This window comes from Mesoplodon mirus (assembly GCF_964341445.2).
Source record: "Mesoplodon mirus genome assembly, chromosome: 12".
Lineage (NCBI taxonomy): Eukaryota > Metazoa > Chordata > Mammalia > Artiodactyla > Ziphiidae > Mesoplodon > Mesoplodon mirus.
The window spans coordinates 4,599,630-4,618,850 of NC_138988.1; the positions used below are offsets into that span (position 1 = coordinate 4,599,630).

At 38.0% G+C, this 19,221-nt stretch overlaps 1 protein-coding gene across 5 annotated transcripts in view; it reads left to right on the plus strand.

Moving 5' to 3' along the window:
- The window catches only part of TMCC1 (transmembrane and coiled-coil domain family 1), a 225,183-nt gene that overhangs the window by 167,239 nt on the left and 38,723 nt on the right, over positions 1-19,221 (plus strand). Inside the window, exon 1 of one of the 5 annotated variants that reach the window (XM_082639395.1) lies at positions 14,544-14,701. The exons of the other annotated variants lie outside the window; for them this stretch is intronic. Coding sequence (XP_082495521.1) covers positions 14,639-14,701 — 63 coding nt within the window. The 5' untranslated portion in view covers positions 14,544-14,638. Of the gene's footprint in view, positions 1-14,543; positions 14,702-19,221 lie in introns of those variants that run through there. 5 annotated transcript variants of the gene reach the window in all.

Genomic DNA, 19,221 nt, shown 5'->3' on the forward strand with positions numbered 1-19,221 from the left:
TACATCTAAGATATTTTTCTGAGGAAACATTGATGTCTAAATTAGTATCTAAAGTGCTCAACATCGCTAGTTATTAGAGAAATGCAAATCAAAACTACAATGAGGTACCACCTCATACCAGTCAGAATGGCCATCATTAAAAGTCTACAAATAACAAATGCTGGAGAGGGTGTGCAGAAAAGGGAACTCTCCTACACTGTTGACAGGAATGTAAACTGGTGCAGCCACTATGGAAAACAGTATGGAGGTTCCTTAAAAAATTAAAAAGAGAGTTGCTGGACTTCCCTGGTGGCGCAGTGGTTAAGACTCTGCCTGCCAATGCAGGGGACACGGGTTCAAGCCCTAGTCGGGGAAGATCCCACGTGCCACGGAGCAACTAAGCCCGTATGCCACAAGCCACTAGTACTGAGCCCACACGCCACAACTACTGAAGCCTGCATGCCTAGAGCCCGTGCTCCGCAACAAGAGAAGCTACCACAATGAGAAGCCCATGCACCACAACGAAGAGCAGCCCCCACTCACTGCAACTAGAGAAAGCCCACATGCAGCAACAAAGACCCAATGCAGCCATAAATTAATTAATTAATTAATTTTAAAAAATAGAGTTGTCATATGATTGCACTCCTGGGCACATATCCAGAAAAAACTCTAATTTGGAAAGATACGTGCACCCCAGTGTTCATACCAGCACTATTTACAATAGCCAAGACATGGAAGCAACCTAAATGTCCACTGACAGATGAATTGATAAAGAAGATGTGGCATAGATACACAGTGTGAATACTACTCAGCAATAAAAAAGGAAATAATGTCATTTGCAACAACATAGATGGGCCTAGAGATGATCATACTAAGTGAAGTAAGACAAAAAGAAAGACAAATACCATATGATATCACTTATATGTGGAATCTAAACTGTGACACAAATGAACTTATTTACAAAACAGAAACAGACAGACATAGAAAAGAAACATGGTTACCAGGGGGAAAGGGGGTGGGGGTGGGGATAAATTAGGAGTTAGGGATTAGCAGGTACAAACTACGATATATAAAATAGATAAACAGCAAGGTCCTACTGTATAGCACAGGAAACTGTATTCAATATCCTGAAATAAACCATAATAGAATAGAATATGAAAAAGAATATATATAACTGAATCGCTTTGCTGTACACCATAAGCTAACACAACATTGTAAATCAACTCTATATCAATTTAAAATTTTTTTAATATAAATAAATTAGTATCTGAAGGGACATTAATTCTCTATACTTTTTATATTAGAACATATTTATTGACCCCAGTAGAAGGTGTGCATTATCTTCCTTATTTTCTTCCTTTTCCCCTCTGTGATTATAATCATAAGTATACTATTGCTGTGTATGTATCTCTTGTATATACATTGATTGCAGTTCATTGAAGTGAGTTCATTGGAGGGAGTTGTTTCCTAATTTCAGCTTAGTGAGCCTGTGCTTGTGATATTTTCAGGAACAGTACAGATTCTCATTCAGCCACTTTGACTACTATAAACCTAATGTGAGTTTGGAATTTAGAAGTTAGTTGCTTTGACCTCAGCAAGACTTGTTCACTTATACGCTGTTCCTATTTAATGTAAGCACACTTGGGCCAAAGAACATGTAAATATTTGGCTTCGTATTTGTCATCTTACATTAAATGTTGACATTAGTTAATAGAAGTATCTCTAGGAGATCCTTTTCTTTGGATCAGAATTCCAGCTTCACTTTCTTTTTTTTTTTTTTTTTTTAAGGGAACGCTATTTATTTATTTATTTATTTATTTTTGGCTGTGTTGGGTCCCCGTTTCTGTGCGAGGGCTTTCTCTAGTTGCGGCGAGCGGGGGCCACTCTTCATCGCGGTGCGCGGGCCTCTCACTGTCGCGGCCTCCCTTGTTGCGGAGCACGGGCTGCGGATGCGCAGGCTCAGTAGTTGTGGCTCACGGGCCCAGCCGCTCCGCACCATGTGGGATCTTCCCAGACCAGGGCTCGAACCCGCGTCTCCTGCACTGGCAGGCGGATTCTCAACCACTGCGCCACCAGGGAAGCCCCAGCTTCACTTTCTTTCTAACCATTTCTAAATGATTATCTTTTCATTATTGCAATTCAAAATACCTAAATTTGAATTCATAATTGTCTTTCCTAAAACGAATCTGTTTTTCATCTTCCTTATTGCATCATCACTCTCTTAGACTGGAAACTTGGGCCTCATCTTTTTTTTTTAATTTAACTTTAAAAAATTTTTTTATTGGAATATAGTTGATTTACAATGTTGTGTTAGTTTCAGGTGTACAGCAAAGTGAGTCAGTTATACATACACATATATCCACTCTTTTTAAGATTCTTTTCCCGTATAGGGGCCTCATCTTTATTCATTCTTCTCTTTCATCTCCAATATGTAGTCAACAAATCCTATTGGTTCCTTCTTCAGAAGAATCACTAGGCCTTTCTTTCACATTTCCTCTGCCACTACTTTACTCCAATCCTTATCATGTTTCACTAAGAACACCTCTAGTTTCTCACCTCTGTTCAAGCTTTTGACTTCTCAGGTTAAAACTACCAAAGTAGGGCTTCCCTGGTGGCGCAGTGGTTGAGAGCCTGCCTGCCGATGCAGGGGACACGGGTTCGAGCCCTGGTCCGGGGAGATCCTACATGCTGCAGAGCAGCTGGGCCCATGAGCCATGGCTGCTGAGCCTGCGCGTCTGGAGCCTGTCCTCCGCAACGGGAGAGGCCACAACAGTGAGAGGCCTGCGTACCCCCCCAAAAAAAATAATAGAAAACTACCAAAGTAGATGGCAGAATGCGTTAAGACATAATGTCTCGGGAAAAAACAGGAGACAGGTGAATATTTACTCTGAGATCATCTAATCTGCAACAGAGTAAAATTTATCTTTGTCTTTTGTCCTAAATTTTCACTTTTCCCAGAGTTTTACTTACTCATTTATTCCTCCATTTAATAAATATTTAATAGTATTTATTAAGTATATGTTCTGGTGTAAATAGCTAAATATTGTATTTATTGTCTTCATTTTCCTTTGACAATTCATCTGTTGTCTTCAATTATCCTATTTATGCTTTCTCTAGTTTTTCAACCTCAACCTTGCAAGCTCTAGTCCTATTTCTTAGGTACTAAACCTTGATTCATTTTAAGCTCCATAAATCACACAAGTCCCAAAACTGATGGATGGCAAAGCAAGGACTCAACTCCATCTCTTCTACAGACCAGCAGCCTTCCAACCGCATCTTATTAATATAATAAGGCCTGTTGTCTAAGCTTAATGACATGAAACAATAGAATACTATAATGTGATGGTATCTGAAGAGAAAGGGCAAAGGAATGAGAAATTGGCCCTTAAATTGTTTTTTTATAACAAACTTTAAGAAGTTTGGAAGGCATTATATTCCCATAAGTAGCCAGTTAATAGTGTACATGTCTTCAACTTGCTTCCTACTCCTTCTTGGTTGTATTTTTATTTTGCTATTCTTTTTTTGGGGGGGGGGTACGCGGGCCTCTCACTGTTGTGGCCTCTCCCGTTGCGGAACACAAGCTCCGGACGCATAGGCTCAGCGGCCATGGCTCACGGGCCCAGCCGCTCCATAGCATGTGGGATCTTCCCGGACCGGGGCTCGAACCCGTGTCCCCTGCAACGGCAGGCAGACTCTCAACCACTGCGCCACCAGGGAAGCCCTATTTTGCTATTCTTAAAGAATATTTGAAACCACTAGGGCTGTATTCAGTTTAGTGGGAAATTAAACAACAAAGAACAATGAAGCCAGGTTATTTAAAAATGTAATAGCTTCATATCTTCCCCTGCCGAAGCCATCTATGGCTAGTAAGATTTTGGAAAGAATAAATTGAGTCAATCCTTGTTCTTCTCACATGGACTTGAACTAGCCCTCAAAAACCATTTTCTTGCTCTTTTAGCAATTTTTATATTTTCTGAGAATGTGAAAAATGCATTTGTTTTTTTATTCCTGAGAGCCCAGTATGGTCTGTTCTTCACCTGTGATTGGAAGGTATAAAATAGATATTAAGTAAGGATTTTCAGTAGATGGCTTATGTAGATCTGACATTCATGGAGCATAGCAAGAAAACAGCTCCTTACTGTGGCGAGTAACATTTTCTAAAACAATATAGCATTACCTATGTATTTCCTCCAAGTGGTAGTTTCTCAGAGAATATGCTTGAACACATTCTAATGGTTTACCGTATACTTTTGAAATTTGAGTTGTTTTATTTTGCCTTTTTTATTAACTTTTATTGGAATATGGTTGCTTTACAATGTTGTGTTAGTCTCCACTGCGCAACAAAATGAATCAGCCATATACATACAGATATCCCTTCCCTTTTGGACTTCCTTCCCATTTAGGTTACCACAGTGCATTCCCAGTTCCTCCCACCCCACCCCTTTCCTCCTTGGTATCTGTACATTTGTTCCCTACATCTATCTGTACATTTGTTCCCTACATCTATGTCTCTATTTCTGCTTTGCCAATAAGATCATCTATACCATTTTTCTAGGTTCCACATATATGCATTATTATACGATATTTGCTTTTCTCTTTCTGACTTACTTCACTCTGTATGACACTCTCTAAGGCCATCCATTGTCTCTACAAATGACCCAATTTCATTCTTTTTATGGCTGAGTAATATTCCATTGTATATATGTACCACATCTTCTTTTTTTTTTTTTTTTTTTTTATTTTTTTTGGTGGTACACGGGCCTCTCACTGTTGTGGCCTCTCCCGTTGCGAAGCACAGGCTACGGACGCGCAGTCTCCGTGGCCATGGCTCACGGGCCTAGCCGCTCTGCGGCATGTGGGATCTTCCTGGACCGGGGCACGAACCCGTGTCCCCTGCTTCAGCAGGCGGACTCTCAACCACTGCGCCACCAGGGAAGCCCCCACATCTTCTTTATCCATTCCTCTGTTGATAGACATTTAGGTTGCTTCCATGTCCTGCCTATTGTAAATAGTGCTGCTGTGAACATTGGGGTGCATGTGGTTTTTTGAATTATGGTTTTCTCTGGGTATATGCCCAGGAATGGGATTGTTGGGTCATATGGTAGTTCTGTGTTTAGTTTTTTAAGAAACCTCCATATTCTTTTCCATAGTGGCTGTATCAATTTACATTCCCACCAACAGTGTATGAGGGTTCCCTTTTCTCCACACCCTCTCCAGAGTTTATTGTTTGTAGATTTTTTTGAAGGTGGCCATTCTGACCGGTGTGAGGAGATGCCTCATTGTATTTTTGATTTGCATTTCTCTAATAATTAGTGATGTTGAGCATCTTTTCATGTGTTTGTTGGCCATCTGTATATCTTCTTTGGAGAAATGTCTATTTAGGTCTTCTGCCCATTTTTGGATTGGGTTGTTTGTTTTTTTGATTTTGAGCTGCATGAGCTGCTTGTATATTTTGGAGATTAATCCTTTGTCTGTTGTTTAATTTGCAAATATTTTATCCCATTCTGAGGGTTGTCTTTTCATCTTGTTTATGGTTTCCTTTGCTGTGCAAAAGCTTTTAAGATTCATTAGGTCCCATTTGTTTATTTTTGTTTTTATTTCCCCTTCTCTAGGAGGTGGGTCCAAAAGGATCTTGCTGTGATTTATGTCATAGAGTGTTCTGCCTGTGTTTCTAGTGTCTGGCCTTACATTTAGGTCTTTAATCCATTTTGAGTTTATTTTTGTGTATGGTGTTAGGGAGTGTTCTAATTTCATTCTTTTACATGTAGCTGTCCAGTTTTCCCAGCACCACTTATTGAAGAGGCTGTCTTTTCTCCATTGTATATTTTTGCCTTCTTTGTTGTAGATTAGGTGACCATAGGTACGTGGGTTTATCTATGGGCTTTCTATCCTGTTCCATTAATTTGTATTTGTTTTTGTGCCAGTGCCATACTGTCTTGTAGCTTTATAGTATAGTCTGAAGTCAGGGAGCCTGATTCCTGCAGCGCTGTTTTTCTTTCTCAAGATCGCTTTGGCTATTCAGGGTCTTTTGTGTTTCCAAAGAAATTGTAAAATTTTCTGTTCTAGTTCTGTGAAGAATGCCATTGGTAATTTGATAGGGATTGCATTGAATCTGTAGATTGCTTTGGGTAGTATAGTCATTTTGACAATATTGATTCTTCCAATCCAAGAACATGGTGTATCTCTCCATCTGTTTGTGTCATCTTTGATTTCTTTCATCAGTATCTTATAGTTTTCTATGTACAGGTCTTTTGCCTCCTTAGGTAGGTTTATTCCTGGGTATTTTATTCTTTTTGTTGCAATGGTAAATGGGATTGTTTCCCTAATTTCTCTTTCTGCCCTTTCGTTGTTAGTGTATAGGAATGCAAGAGATTTCTGTGTATTAATTTTATATGCTGCAACTTTACCAAATTCATTGATTAGCTCTAGTAGTTTTCTGGTGGCATCTTTAGGCTTTTCTATGTATAGTATCATGTCATGCCTTTTTTTTTTTTTTAACATTGAAGGTTTGATCTGGGATTAGAGGAAATGGGGAATTACTGCTTACTGAGTACAGTTTTAGTTTTGGATGATGAAAAATTTCTGGAAATAGATAATGGCAGTGGTTCCACAACATTGTGAATGTACTAATGTCACTGAATTGTACACTTAAAAATGGTTGAAATGGTAAATTTTGTGTTTTGTATATATTACCTCAATAAAGAAAAACATTTTTTGAAAAACACTGAAGGTATGACCTCACTTAGAAAAGAAAACTGAAATCAACCTGGTCCCACTAAAGGCTATATTTTTTCTTCCTCATAAGCCTGCTATTTTGAAAATGTTTGTTTACAAACAATATATATTATTTTTCCTGAAAAAAAGAAAAGTAATTAGGAACTAAGAGCCAGTCATCATTTTTGAGCAGCACCAGTATAATGATACCACCTGGAGTACTTAAAATTCCAGACAAAATTAAATATTTGTCATTTTAATCTTCATATACAACTTCATTATGGGTGAATGTACACTTTCCATTGGGCCCTTGGACATCTGGAAAACAGCTTGACCCTTTTACATACCTCAGGTTGGAGACCACTATTCTGTATTATGTCTCATGACATCACAGATACTATTTTAATATACCATTTCATCTTATGACACAAATTGCTGTATGATTCTGTACTTGCTTTGCAGGTGATGCTTGGGGGTTACCTGGCCCTTCCTTGATTGGAGGCTGATATTCCCATCAGGGCTTTATGGTACTTTACAGATGTGAAATAGCTCCCCAAACACCTTTGAGCCCCTTAGGTGGTACATGATTCCTTTGAGGTAGGCAGAGCCTAAATAAGCAACCTTCACTGCTTATTGTACTTCTTCAGTTAAGTGTCTTGAATAGGAAGACAGGTAATTTAACTAATTTCTAAAGAAGGTCAGTGCCTCTGTTCTTCCTTCCTAAAACCTCATAATTCTGGTATTGGCTTTGGCACTAAGCAAAAGCTTCTGTTGCTCTCCTTTCTGAACTAATTGGTTCTAAGCAGTAAAATAAAGTACTTGCCTTATTTAGAGGTTCATATGACTATACTAATCTCAAAAGATTTTAAACTCCTTTACAGTTCCTCGCTTTGTCATTTTTCTGCTCCCCCACCCACTGGCTGGTTATGGGTGTTTACTTTTTCATAAAGAAAGCCGCTGAAGTCAAAAGCTACCTCTTATTGAATCCCAGTGGGAGGTTAATACAGTTAGGGAATTTTTAGCTGAACTGGTTGCCAGCTGGAGGAGGGCAAGAGAAGAGACTCCTTGAGGAATGCACAGCCAACTGATGTGACAGATTTTAACTTCAGTGCCTTCCTTGCAGATCTGTTCTCTGCTTTCTACAAGTACAGATAGTAATTGATTTATTAGATTTATCAATTTTCTTCCTTGATTCAACTTTACTTTTCCCCATCTTTTGCCGCTTTTGGAAAAATTTATCCAGCCAGTCATCAGGCCTCAACATCAAAAAGGTCAGTCTGTAGAAACAGAACAATTTCCTTGGTCTTTGGACTTTTTTCCCCAGTGGATCCTTCATGAATAAAATATAGTAAAGCGTGAAAGAGAAGGAGAACATTAGGCATTTTATCCAAAAAATAAAGTAGTATCCATGAGGTCTGACAGCTGAGGTAGGTTTTAATAATATAGAAAAGCCTCTGGAATTAGTCTTGGTTTTTATAAGGAGTATCTTTTGTCTGGGATTTGCTTCCAGATAATTGCAAGGGAGGGAGGAAGTGCCCGCCATGAGTTAATCATTGAAGCTGGATAAAGAGTGCATAAAATTCATTATCCTCTCTACTTTTATGTATATTTGAAATGTTGCATAACAAAGAGGTTTTGAAAAGACATCTTTTCCCCAGGAATTTTGGAAGGATAAAATCTATTTCCTTATGAAATTTTCAGCATCCCCCCCCCGCAATAGTCAACAGTGTTGAACACCATAAGGATACTATTGTAGGTTTGTATTACTGAGGGAAAAAATATTTTCTTGTCAGATATAATTCTGAATTTAGTAGGGTTTTTTGTTATTATTTTTGTTTGTTATTGTCCAGATTGTTGTATTTATACAGCAATGTGTAAAGTTATTTCAAAAACTAGATTCTAGTGAAACTTGTGTTCAGCTTTGTTTCCATCTAAAGGCATGTTCAGTAAACTTTAATCAGTATTGAGAAGTCTGAAAACTACTCAATGAAAAAATAGTATTAAACAGTTTCTTTATAAAGTGACACTTAAACGTTTTTAGTTGTTTGTAAAGGAAACTTTTTGTGTTATCATTAAAATATCCCTGATACATCTTTGGGTGGTATTTAGTAAAGGAGCCTACCTTCTCAGTCTGGGTCCTAACTTTACTGCTAAATCCTCGGTGTCTTCTAGTTTGTCAAGTTGATCACACTTATTAAAATATCTATGCCAATTGAGATATTATAACTTTGATCTAAAGCAAGGGTTAGCAACCTTTTTTTTTTTCTTTGTAAAGGGCCAGATAGTAAATATTTTAGGCTTTGAGGGCCACAAAAGTGCTCTATTACATGTTCTTCTTTGTTTTTTTGTTCTTAGAACTCTTTAAAAATGTAAAAATAGTTCTTAGCTCTTTTGCAAGAGCCTTATTAAAACAGGCAGAATTAAACAATTGCTTTTTAATTAGATGCTTTACAAAATATTAATAAAAGCTAAGGACCTAAATGTTAAAGGTTATTTTCAAAGGTAAAATTATGACTCATACAAAATGAACATATGTCAAAGATTGTATTTAACTCACTAATTAACCAATTATTAGGAGCCAGTAAGATATTAAAATGAGAATTAGACTTACGGAAATTTATATTCTCTACCAGAAAAAATTGATTTGTATTTCATCACCAGCGCTGTCCACAAGGTAATTTCCGTCTCTACAGAGTTTCAGAATAACCTAGCCAGAGACAAAGATGCAGACCTTTATACTATCAGATAACTCCAAAATATCCAATAGACAACACCAGATATTCCCTTGAAAGGGCACATAAAATTTTTTTACCATTTTAGTCTTTCACAGTTTCTGCTGACAATCTCCCATCCCTCTTATGATCATAACTAATTTCCAAAGATTTTTCTTGATCGCAAAATAGTTGGTCTCTTTAGGTTTGACCTGATTATTTATATAGGTGCATTAAGAGTGCTAATTAATCATACAGACATCCTTGAGTTTTCTTTGCAAATCCACAGTGATACAGTTTTGAGCAATTACTAAGGCTACAAGATTGACTTCTGTATGGAAGTTTTCATAAAGAATCTTAGATTGGACTTTTAAACACCTCTATTACTTACTATCCCAAGGTTAGGAAACCACACCTAAGAAACTCTCTGACTAGATTTCATCTACAGAGCTGATAAATTTGAGTGAGTTAATCTCATCTTTAGGTCCCCAGCATTTGCTGAGGCTTGCCAGGAAGTAAGTGACCTTCCTTACCACCGCTAAGCCAGGGACTCTGTAAATCAGGCATCAGGTCGGTTTTCCTGGGAGGGCTTCTTTTTAGACATTGGCTCCATATATAAAGTCAACTATCCTTAATGTGGTTTTTCATGTATGATTAAATGCGAATCTTTCTCAAATATGATATTCCAGGTATGTATGGTTACAAAATCCAATTATATCCTAATAAAAAGGAGATAAGATACTAGTATTGATCCTATACAAATAACTGTATTGCCATAAAAAGGTAAGGAAAACTCAGTAAGTTTCTGAATGCTGTTGATTCAGTGAAAATCAGATACCACTTAATGTTTTATTTTAGATCACAAAAGCAGAGTCTACTAAAATGTGAGTTAGAAATAGTTTAAGAAGAAAGTAAAAGGGCTTCCTCATGTAGCCACAAAAAATAGAACATTAAGAGAACATCAACAGTATTCTAAACAAAAAACCACAATAAAATTTCCTTCATCAGTTCATTCCGTCCTGTATCGTTAGTTCTTGCTCAAATGGAACTTGGGTCAGCAGTCTGCTTTCATGAAACATCTGCTTCTGGACTGAAAAGCATCATGGAAATCCTGGTCTAGTCCACTGGTAAATCCTGAAAGTTATCTAAGTGATGTCAGCTCAGAAACATGTACCTAAGGGTCTGTTCTTTGGAGTAGCAATAGTTTGTAGAGTACCTTGTACATTCCTTTCCATGAGACTCTCAAAGATAGTTTTAGGTGTAACAGTTAACCTGAAAGTTTCATTTTTCTATATTTAGGAGCCAGTCTTGGGAAGGCAAAATCAAAAGAATTGTTGAAAGAGATTTGGGCCCTTGATTAAGATAGGAGCATGGATGAGAAACGGTACTTGGTTATTTAATCAAAATGACAATAAAACATTATAATAAACATGTAAGGAAATGCAATTTTAAAGAACTTAGCTCTTTCACAAGTAAAAAACCTTTGTTCTTTCTGGTTGGTTTGTTTTTTTTTTTAATCATTAAGAACTTTGTAAATCCAACATAAAACCAGAAAGTTATTCTGCTATCTAGGCAAATTACACAGAAGATAAAGAATAATCTTTCATATTGTAGATGAAGGCATTAAACAGTAAGCCAAAGAAACTAGCCCATCAAAACTGATTGAATTTTGCAAAATTTGGACATATTTCATATCTTCTTTTCAGATCCCAGTAGTATAAACCAAGGCAAATCAAATTCAGTTTCTAAGATTTGTCTTTCTTTCAAATTCTGGAACAAACTGCCACTTTACTTTGGGACAGAAATGCTCTTTTTCCTTCAAAAACGAAAGGACTTTACACCTTGTACCGTTGCTCCTAGCATAGTTCGAACCTCCTATATCAGTTATAACATATTTCAGAGAGAAGATTAGGTGGAGGGAATGGATAATAAGAAATATCTGTCATACACAAGGATTTTAGCAGACTAGAAAGGCTCCTGAATACACATAACAGATTTTCTACAGCCCCACACTTCTCTTACACCTTCTTAAAGTGGCAAAATGAACCCGATTGGTAACATGACCTAAAGATATAGCCACTCTAATAGCATATACAAATAAGAAGCAAATGTATATCAACTTAAAACTATGCTTAATAATCAACATTTAGTATTCTGTTTACTTAGAAATTTATCTGAGCATCTAAGATTATTTGTTAATTAGCTTCATTTGACATTAGTCCAAGATTTTAAATTGCCATAAGATCTTGGAGGTATTTAAGCTGACACATAATTGCTATTGATATAAAAAGTTATTCAGTATTACGATTCAGTTTAGATGAACACAAATTTTCGTTTTTCTAAATATCAGACATTATATAAGAAGAATAATATTAACTTATTTGATCAGTAAACCTGTATAAGTAAATTTAGGAAGTTGAGATTAATTTTAATCTGAATTAAAATAAACACAAGTAAATTAAAATGTGTGCAGTATTATACTTGGACAAAACTAATCTTTTTTCTTTGTTTTTTTTTGTTTGTTTACAAATCTAGTCTTGATTTGCAAAATATTTAACTTAATTATATGAATTTGGATTTTTTTAATGTTTCAGAACTATTAGTTTCTGTAAGAAGGATTTTTTTCCTTTGTCTAACATATTTGAAGTATTACATGTTCAGTTCATTTTCTTGGACTTCTAAGAATATTTGATGTGTAAGTGCTTATTTAGCTCTATAAAACCAATGAGAACAGAACCCCTTAATTTAAGAGCTATTATAATTAATTTTTAATGTCTTCTAAAAATAGGAAAACTTACACAACAAGAAGTCAAGATCTTTCTGAATTACAGACACAGGCACACAGAGAGCTATGGCTTCAGTTCTACAACTTCAGCCATGAATCAAAAGTAAGCACAAAACCTTACCAGTACAGATCTCAAAGAGCTGTTCCCCTTTATAATATATACAGCATTTTTAATTGAGTTGAGCTCAATATAGACAAATGGGCAAAAAGAAAAGTCTAACAAACTGAATTCTCTTTTGGTTTATTACCCAACAGAAAATAGATCTATTGTGTATCACTTTTCTGAAGAGACCACCACATGGTCAAATTATTAAAATCAAATTCTCATTCTGTGATGCCATCAATGAGGAGTAATTTATCATAAAGCAGAAACAAACAAAATCAACAAGAGAAAAAAAATCAAAAGAACCAGAAAGTAGCAAAATTAATGTTCTATTGCCAGTTGAGATTTGCTTTGGGAGCCAAGAAGACTTGTACCCAGGCTAAGGCAGCCAGTGAAGGGTACTTCTCTGACAACTTGGGTAAATTCATTAGCATCTTGGTGGAACCTCAAAAACTGTTTGAGAATAATTTTTTGTAAGGTAAGATCATGACTCTCATATAAATACACAGTGAACATTTCTTACACGCAAGGTCTTACACACCCAGGAAACTCTTCGGGGCTGCTCTCTACATATGGCAGCTCATCCAGTCAAGGCAGTTTTGAGCTTATGACACCTTGTCTCAACACTTGCTTCAGTGATCTCAGTGGGAAGGAAAGAGAATAAAAGAGCCTCATGACAGAAGTGTTTGGTTTGGTTTTTTCTAAGTGATGAGATTACACATAATTTGGCTTTCTCTTATGCCCACTCGCGTTTTCAAAGTTTTCTACAATGAACATAATTGTCTTAACAGAAAGTATATTTAAAATATGCCAATAAACAGAATTAAGCAAACATCTGCTAATGTTGATGCTAGCAATGCAGGATTGGGGGTTTTTTTTGGTTTTTTGTCATTGTTTTTGTAGAAACAAATATTTACTCTGCTGAAACCTTATAACCTAATTTTTAAGCAAAGACACAACTTGTATTAAGTCATAAAATTCTTTATTAATTTGTTCTGGAGAGTCAAGGTCTGAGTTCTGTGCCTCTAGAGATAAAAGAGGAATTTCTGGAGCCATGGTTTTAACCCAGAATTTTCTTCAAATTCATTCAAGATACTCTGGATTCCATTCAGAGTACTTTCTCTGATTTTAAATGAAAAATGCTAAGGAAGCTGGTGAATGCTGATAGAAGAACCTTCTTTGACCTCTCAGTACTGTGTGCTGGTTTGAGCTTCCAGCCCCATACTTAAATAGAAGTATAGAAATGATCGCAGCTTTAGGCTCATAGAAAGGACTATACTGTACTATATCAAATTGTCTTCATGTTAACCTTTGTGCATGTTAACTTCAAAAAGTGTTACTAGCTATTATACATTGTACACGCTACACTATATTTTATAATCATTAAAATTCTTCCCATGTGCATTTCCCAAAACTACTTTTATAAATGAAGAAATAAAGCTCAGATCTGATAGGTTGTTTAAGGATAAATCCCAAAGTGACTTTCTCAGTGCAGAAACAGCTTCTTCAAGACATTCAGTTCTTTCATGCAGTATCGTGGGTATTGAATAAATAGTATGTGATGGTACAGGAGCTGAGCTCAGGTTTACGACTGTGGTGTTTTAATCTGTTGCTTAAACTTCAGAGACCTTAATGCTTTTCATTCAGAAGCTTTTTCTCCCTTTGTCCGTAGTGAAAAAGACTTCAGGGTCTCATGCTCTGCACAAGAAGTCTTTCTGAAGTCTTTCTCTTGCTCAGTTTTCATTTAAATGACTTTGTGAACCTAAAATGAAAATAAGAGAAGAAACATTAGAAAAGCATAGAAATTTGTCCTGGCGATCTTTTAGTCCTTTGTCGAAACATGGGTAGATTGTTTTCTCTTTGTATTTATTGAACCAAGCTACCTAAACAGTGTTATCCTATTTAGAATGTTTTTAACCTTCTTTAAGCTATTCTCTAAACCTTATCTGGTTTTAAATGAAAATACAAATGTGGATGGTGAATTAATGTCCTGTAGCTTTAAATTCAGCCAGTTTGGTGCCTTTGTCTCTTATAAAAGATGCTCACAGCTCGGGAAGAGAGGCAGCTACTGTCTGTGATCTCCATTCTGAAACTATTCAACTATTCATTTGCATTAGCAGCTCTAGCAAACTGCACCCACATCCAGGCGCGCGCACGCGCGCGCACACACACACACACACACACACACACACACGGATGCTTGTTTGGCAGAAGCTTTCTGTTTATTCAGCAGAGTCCTCCCTGGCTCCCAGATTTCTGTAGAAAGCTCTAAGAGTTGATGCAGGAGACAGAACCGGAACTGCATGAAGGCTGAGGAAGGCACTGCGGAGGATTGGCTATGCAGGGATGTTGATGTGGCGTGGCTGTACCTGTCTGTTCTGTGAAAGACACTTCTCTGAGGCTGTGAAGGTGAGAAGCCCAGGAATCAACTAGAAGCTTCATTTCGGCCGGCTGTTGGCGGGGGAATGCATTCCCAGTGGTAGCTGTCCTCATTTCCAGCGTTATTCTCGGAAACCAAGTATGTGCAGCCTTGACAGACTATGCCACAGCTCCTCTGCAGTTTGGAAGCTGGGACAAATGGAAAGAGCTTATAGCCAAAAGAGGTTGTGATTGTTTGCACGATCCAAGCTTGCTCTGGCAGTGCACAAATGAAGGATGAGCTTTGTGGCAAAAGCAAAATCAGCAGACTGCCTGACAGGGGGTTTTGGTAAGATAAATGTGTTGCTTGTGTTTTGGGTCTCCACCACCTTGCCCCCCATCTTTTCTTGTTTTTCTGTTTTTACTTTTCTGTATCAGCTATATAGAATTGACTCTTAGCAATAACTAAAACATTTTAGAGATTCACATTTGGTGGTAAGGGATAGGCAAGGGAGCTAGAAAGGAAACCATTATTTCTGGTCATTCAGTTTTGTGACCTTCAGAAATAGTCATCAAGTTATCTCGATATCCATAAAGAGGCAGAAGCTAGGAATTTCCAGAGCAAAGAACGCTAACAATAAGATATCCCTTCCCTTCTTTGAACAGTCATAATTACCCCCGCTCCTTCCCCCCCCCCACCCCAGCTTTCCCTGTGGCCTGAAGTGGAGAAGAAAAAATAAAGTCTTCTTGCTCTTATAAAATTGTTGCCGCTGGAACAGTAATAGGCTGAGAATTTAAGTATGGAGGTGGAGGAAGGCAGGTTGAGGAGTCTGCTATTTTCATAGCTGTGCATTGGTGGGTGTTTATCTTAGATTCATTAGCATTGCTGTTCATTATCACGTGGTTGTTAGTGCTTTATCTCTTTGCCTGTACTGTGATTTAATCCCTTTTATGTTCTATTTTGTACAATTTTTCTTTGCCAGGCCCAGTTATATCATTATGAGGCCTTTTTCTGTTATTATTAATACATATTAGCCTTTATTAGAGAAAAGATGGTTGTAGAAAGTAGCCCTGAAATACTTACGGACCCCAAGAAAGGTAAAGTTATTTTCTCTTTAAAATCTAGAGCTTGCTTTCAGCAGATTCTGGGGTCTTGATTTGGGGATCTTTAATAAGCATTTTATTGCAAGTTAAAGAAATAGTCACATTAGTTCTGTGAAATCCTACCTTGCTCTAATCTGCCTTAAGTTGGATCCTGTTTCTTGTGTTTTTCTAAGCATGAAGGTTTACTTTTCCTCATGCTTTCTTAGGCAAGTGTTGCTGGATGGTATGGTGACTGTTTTATTAGCCTACCTCAGACCTTGTCCTTGACCCCCCCTTCTCACCAGTGGAGAGAGCCAAGTTTTCTAGCTGCTTAGAGGGGCACAGAAGAAAACCATTGACACCTGCCTTTTTGCTGACTCACTGGTTATATAAACCTTGTAAATACAGCTATCCATATACTCCATTAGGTTACTGGGCAGGTGGCCCCCTCCTTGTTTACTGGCCTTTTCCTTTCTCCTCATCCTCCTGCTTCTTCCTTAAGGTTTTGGTAACACAGTCTCAACCTTTCACCAAGTGAGTTCTAAGAAGCAGTGATAGACAGATCTTTTTTCTTCTGTTGAATTGTTGGGTTAACTGTGTATTTTCATCTTGATTATGATAAAATTCCAAATTCTATATTTTCTTGGCACATGAAACCTACAGTATTAATACGTCTTTTCTTTTGTGGGCCAGTTAAAGTAAAAACTTCCTTTTCTCTCTTTGAGAACTCAGTTTAAATGCCCCTGTTCAAAGAATTATTCTATGACCTCCCAATCTAAAGTAAGTTTCTCTGCCTTACATTATTCCTTTCTCACAGCACTGTTCTTTTTCTTTGCAGCACTTTTCACAATTTATGTTATTTGATTACTGGTTTTTTTGTTTCCACCACTTTTCCCCACTCAGCCCTAAGTGTCATGAAGGCAGAGACTTTATTTTTTTGTCAATATATGCCCAAGCACCTAGCAAAACGCCTGGCTGAGAGTTGAAGAAATGACAGTAGGCAGTATTACATGTGTAAAGACCCTATGCTGATGTCGACTGAAAAAAAAAAATGCACAACGTCAGAGTTGTGAAGTAAGTTTTATTTGGGGCAAAATGAGGACTATAGCCTGGGAGACAGCCTCTCAGATAGCTGTGAGGAACTACTCCAAAGAGCTAGGTGGGGAGTTCAGTATATATGTGATTTTGGTGAAGGGGGATTCATGCAGTCAAGCACACATGTTGGCAGAAAGTTGCCACTAGTCACAAGGAGCAGATGCCTCCATTAATGATTTAAGTGCTTTTCCAAATATGAGAAGATGCAAGAAATTGGGATCATAAAATCTGAAAAATATCTTAACGATCTGAAGCTCTGTTCTGCCAGTTTTCCCGGAGCACAGAGTGCCTCATTCCTGATCTCTGCCCTGGCTCCTTTCAGGGTGTGTTGAAGGTCAGCGATTACGGTGGCTAGTGACTTCATCCTTGTAGAGGCAGATGGTGAGCAACAATTCTTCATCCACAGTGAGAAGAAACAGGATGAGCAGCAGCAGGGTCTAAAAAAGGCCAGTGTGGCTAGAGTGAGAGGAGCATGCTATAAGATGAAGCTAGAGAGAGGTCCAGAGCCTAATCAATCACATAGTACTTTACAGACCAAGTTCACATTCTTGTTCTTAATATTTTAAGAGTGTGGAAAGCTACTAAAATAATTTAAGCATTGGGTGATTTAGGATTTCCTTTTTTTTCTTCTTCTTTTAATTCTTCAGTTTAATTGAGGGCCTAAATGAATGCAGCTAGATCAGTCAGGGTGAGTGATTCAGGAGAGAGAGGACAAGATTTTTTTTTTTTTTGCGGTATGCGGGCCTCTCACTGTTGTGGCCTCTCCCATTGCGGAGCACAGGCTCCGGACGCGCAGGCCCAGCGGCCACGGCTCACGGGCCCAGCCGCTCCAGGGCACGTGGGATCTTCCCAGACCGGGGCACGAACCCGTGTCCCCTGCATCAGCAGGCGGACTCTCAACCACTGCGCCACCAGGGAAGCCCAAGATTTTTTTTTTTTTTAATCGTTCTTCTGTTCCTCAATTTAACCTTTTTTCAAAAATAAATTTATGTATTTATTTATTTATTTCTGGCTGCATTGGGTCTTCGTTGATGCTCACGGGCTTTCTCTAGTTGCAGCCAGCAGGGGCTACTTGTCGTTGCCGTGCGCGGGCTTCTCTTGTTGCAGAGCACGGGCTCTAGGCGCACGGGCTTCAGTAGCAGCATGTGGGCTCAGTAGTTGTGGCTCGTGGGCTCTAGAGCGCGGGCTTAGCAGTTGTGGCTTGCGGGCTTTAGAGCGCAGATTCAGTAGTTGTGGCGCACAGGCTTAGTTGCTCCGCGGCATATGGGATCTTCCTTGACCAGGGCTAGAACATGTGTCGCCTGCATCGGCAGGCGGATTCTTAACCACTGCACCGCCAGGGAAGTCCTGAGAGGACAAGATTTTGTCCTAAGAGTTTGACGGTAGAAATAAGTAGAGATAGGTGGGAAGTATTATAATTTGACAGGAATTTGGAAAGTAAAATAGATAGGACTTGGTATTGGATTGGATATAGGTAGAAGGCAGATGATGTCAAGGATGATTCGTGGGCTTTGGCATGGTTTGGTTTTGGCTTGTGTAACCTGATGGATAGTAATGCTTTCCCTGAGATATAGAATACTGTAAGAGAACCAGGTTTAGAGAAGGATCACAGTGTTTGGTTTTGGTCATGTAGATTTTGATATAGTCAAGTAGCCCTTTGGATCCGTACATCTAGATTCCAAAGGAGGTTGTACTACTTTTACCATTGGGAAACCTTTAGTGATATCCTTGGAATAAAGTCCAAAACAGTTTAGACCTACCTTGGGAGCTTATTTCCCACCATAGCCCTCTCCTGTGCCATACCTTTACAGTCTCATGAACCATTCAGTTGTCTTGAAGAGACTATTACATTTCCTTCTTCTGGGCCTTTGCTCATACTGGCGGTCAACCTGAAATGCCTTTCCTTACCCCTTCTCATTTTTATCAAAAACTTCTTCCTTCAAGGCTCATTTCGTTTTTCACCTCCTCCAAGAAGCCTTCCCTGTTCCCTCTCCGTTCCTGTATTCAAGAAGTACTTTACCTTCATATCTACCATATCATTTACTTAATCAGACCTGTGTTTCATTTCTGTGTCTCACCAACTAGGTTATGTGTTTCTTGAGAGCAGGGATTCCACCTTTATTCAATATGTTAGATAAGAAGAACAAAGGATAATTGCAAAATTAATTAAATAGTAGAAGCCTTGATCTTTTCTACACCCTGCTTCCTTAGTCTCATAGCACCATGATGTCCATCTATCTACTGATTTTCTCTAGGCTGTCCTACATTTGTACCTTATAGATACCTACATACAACTTTTCTACCTACATAGTAGAAAAGTTCTTCCTTTCATACGCAAAATCCCTAAGCTAGTCATTTTCATTATATACTTTTTTACTTTTACTTTATTTGTA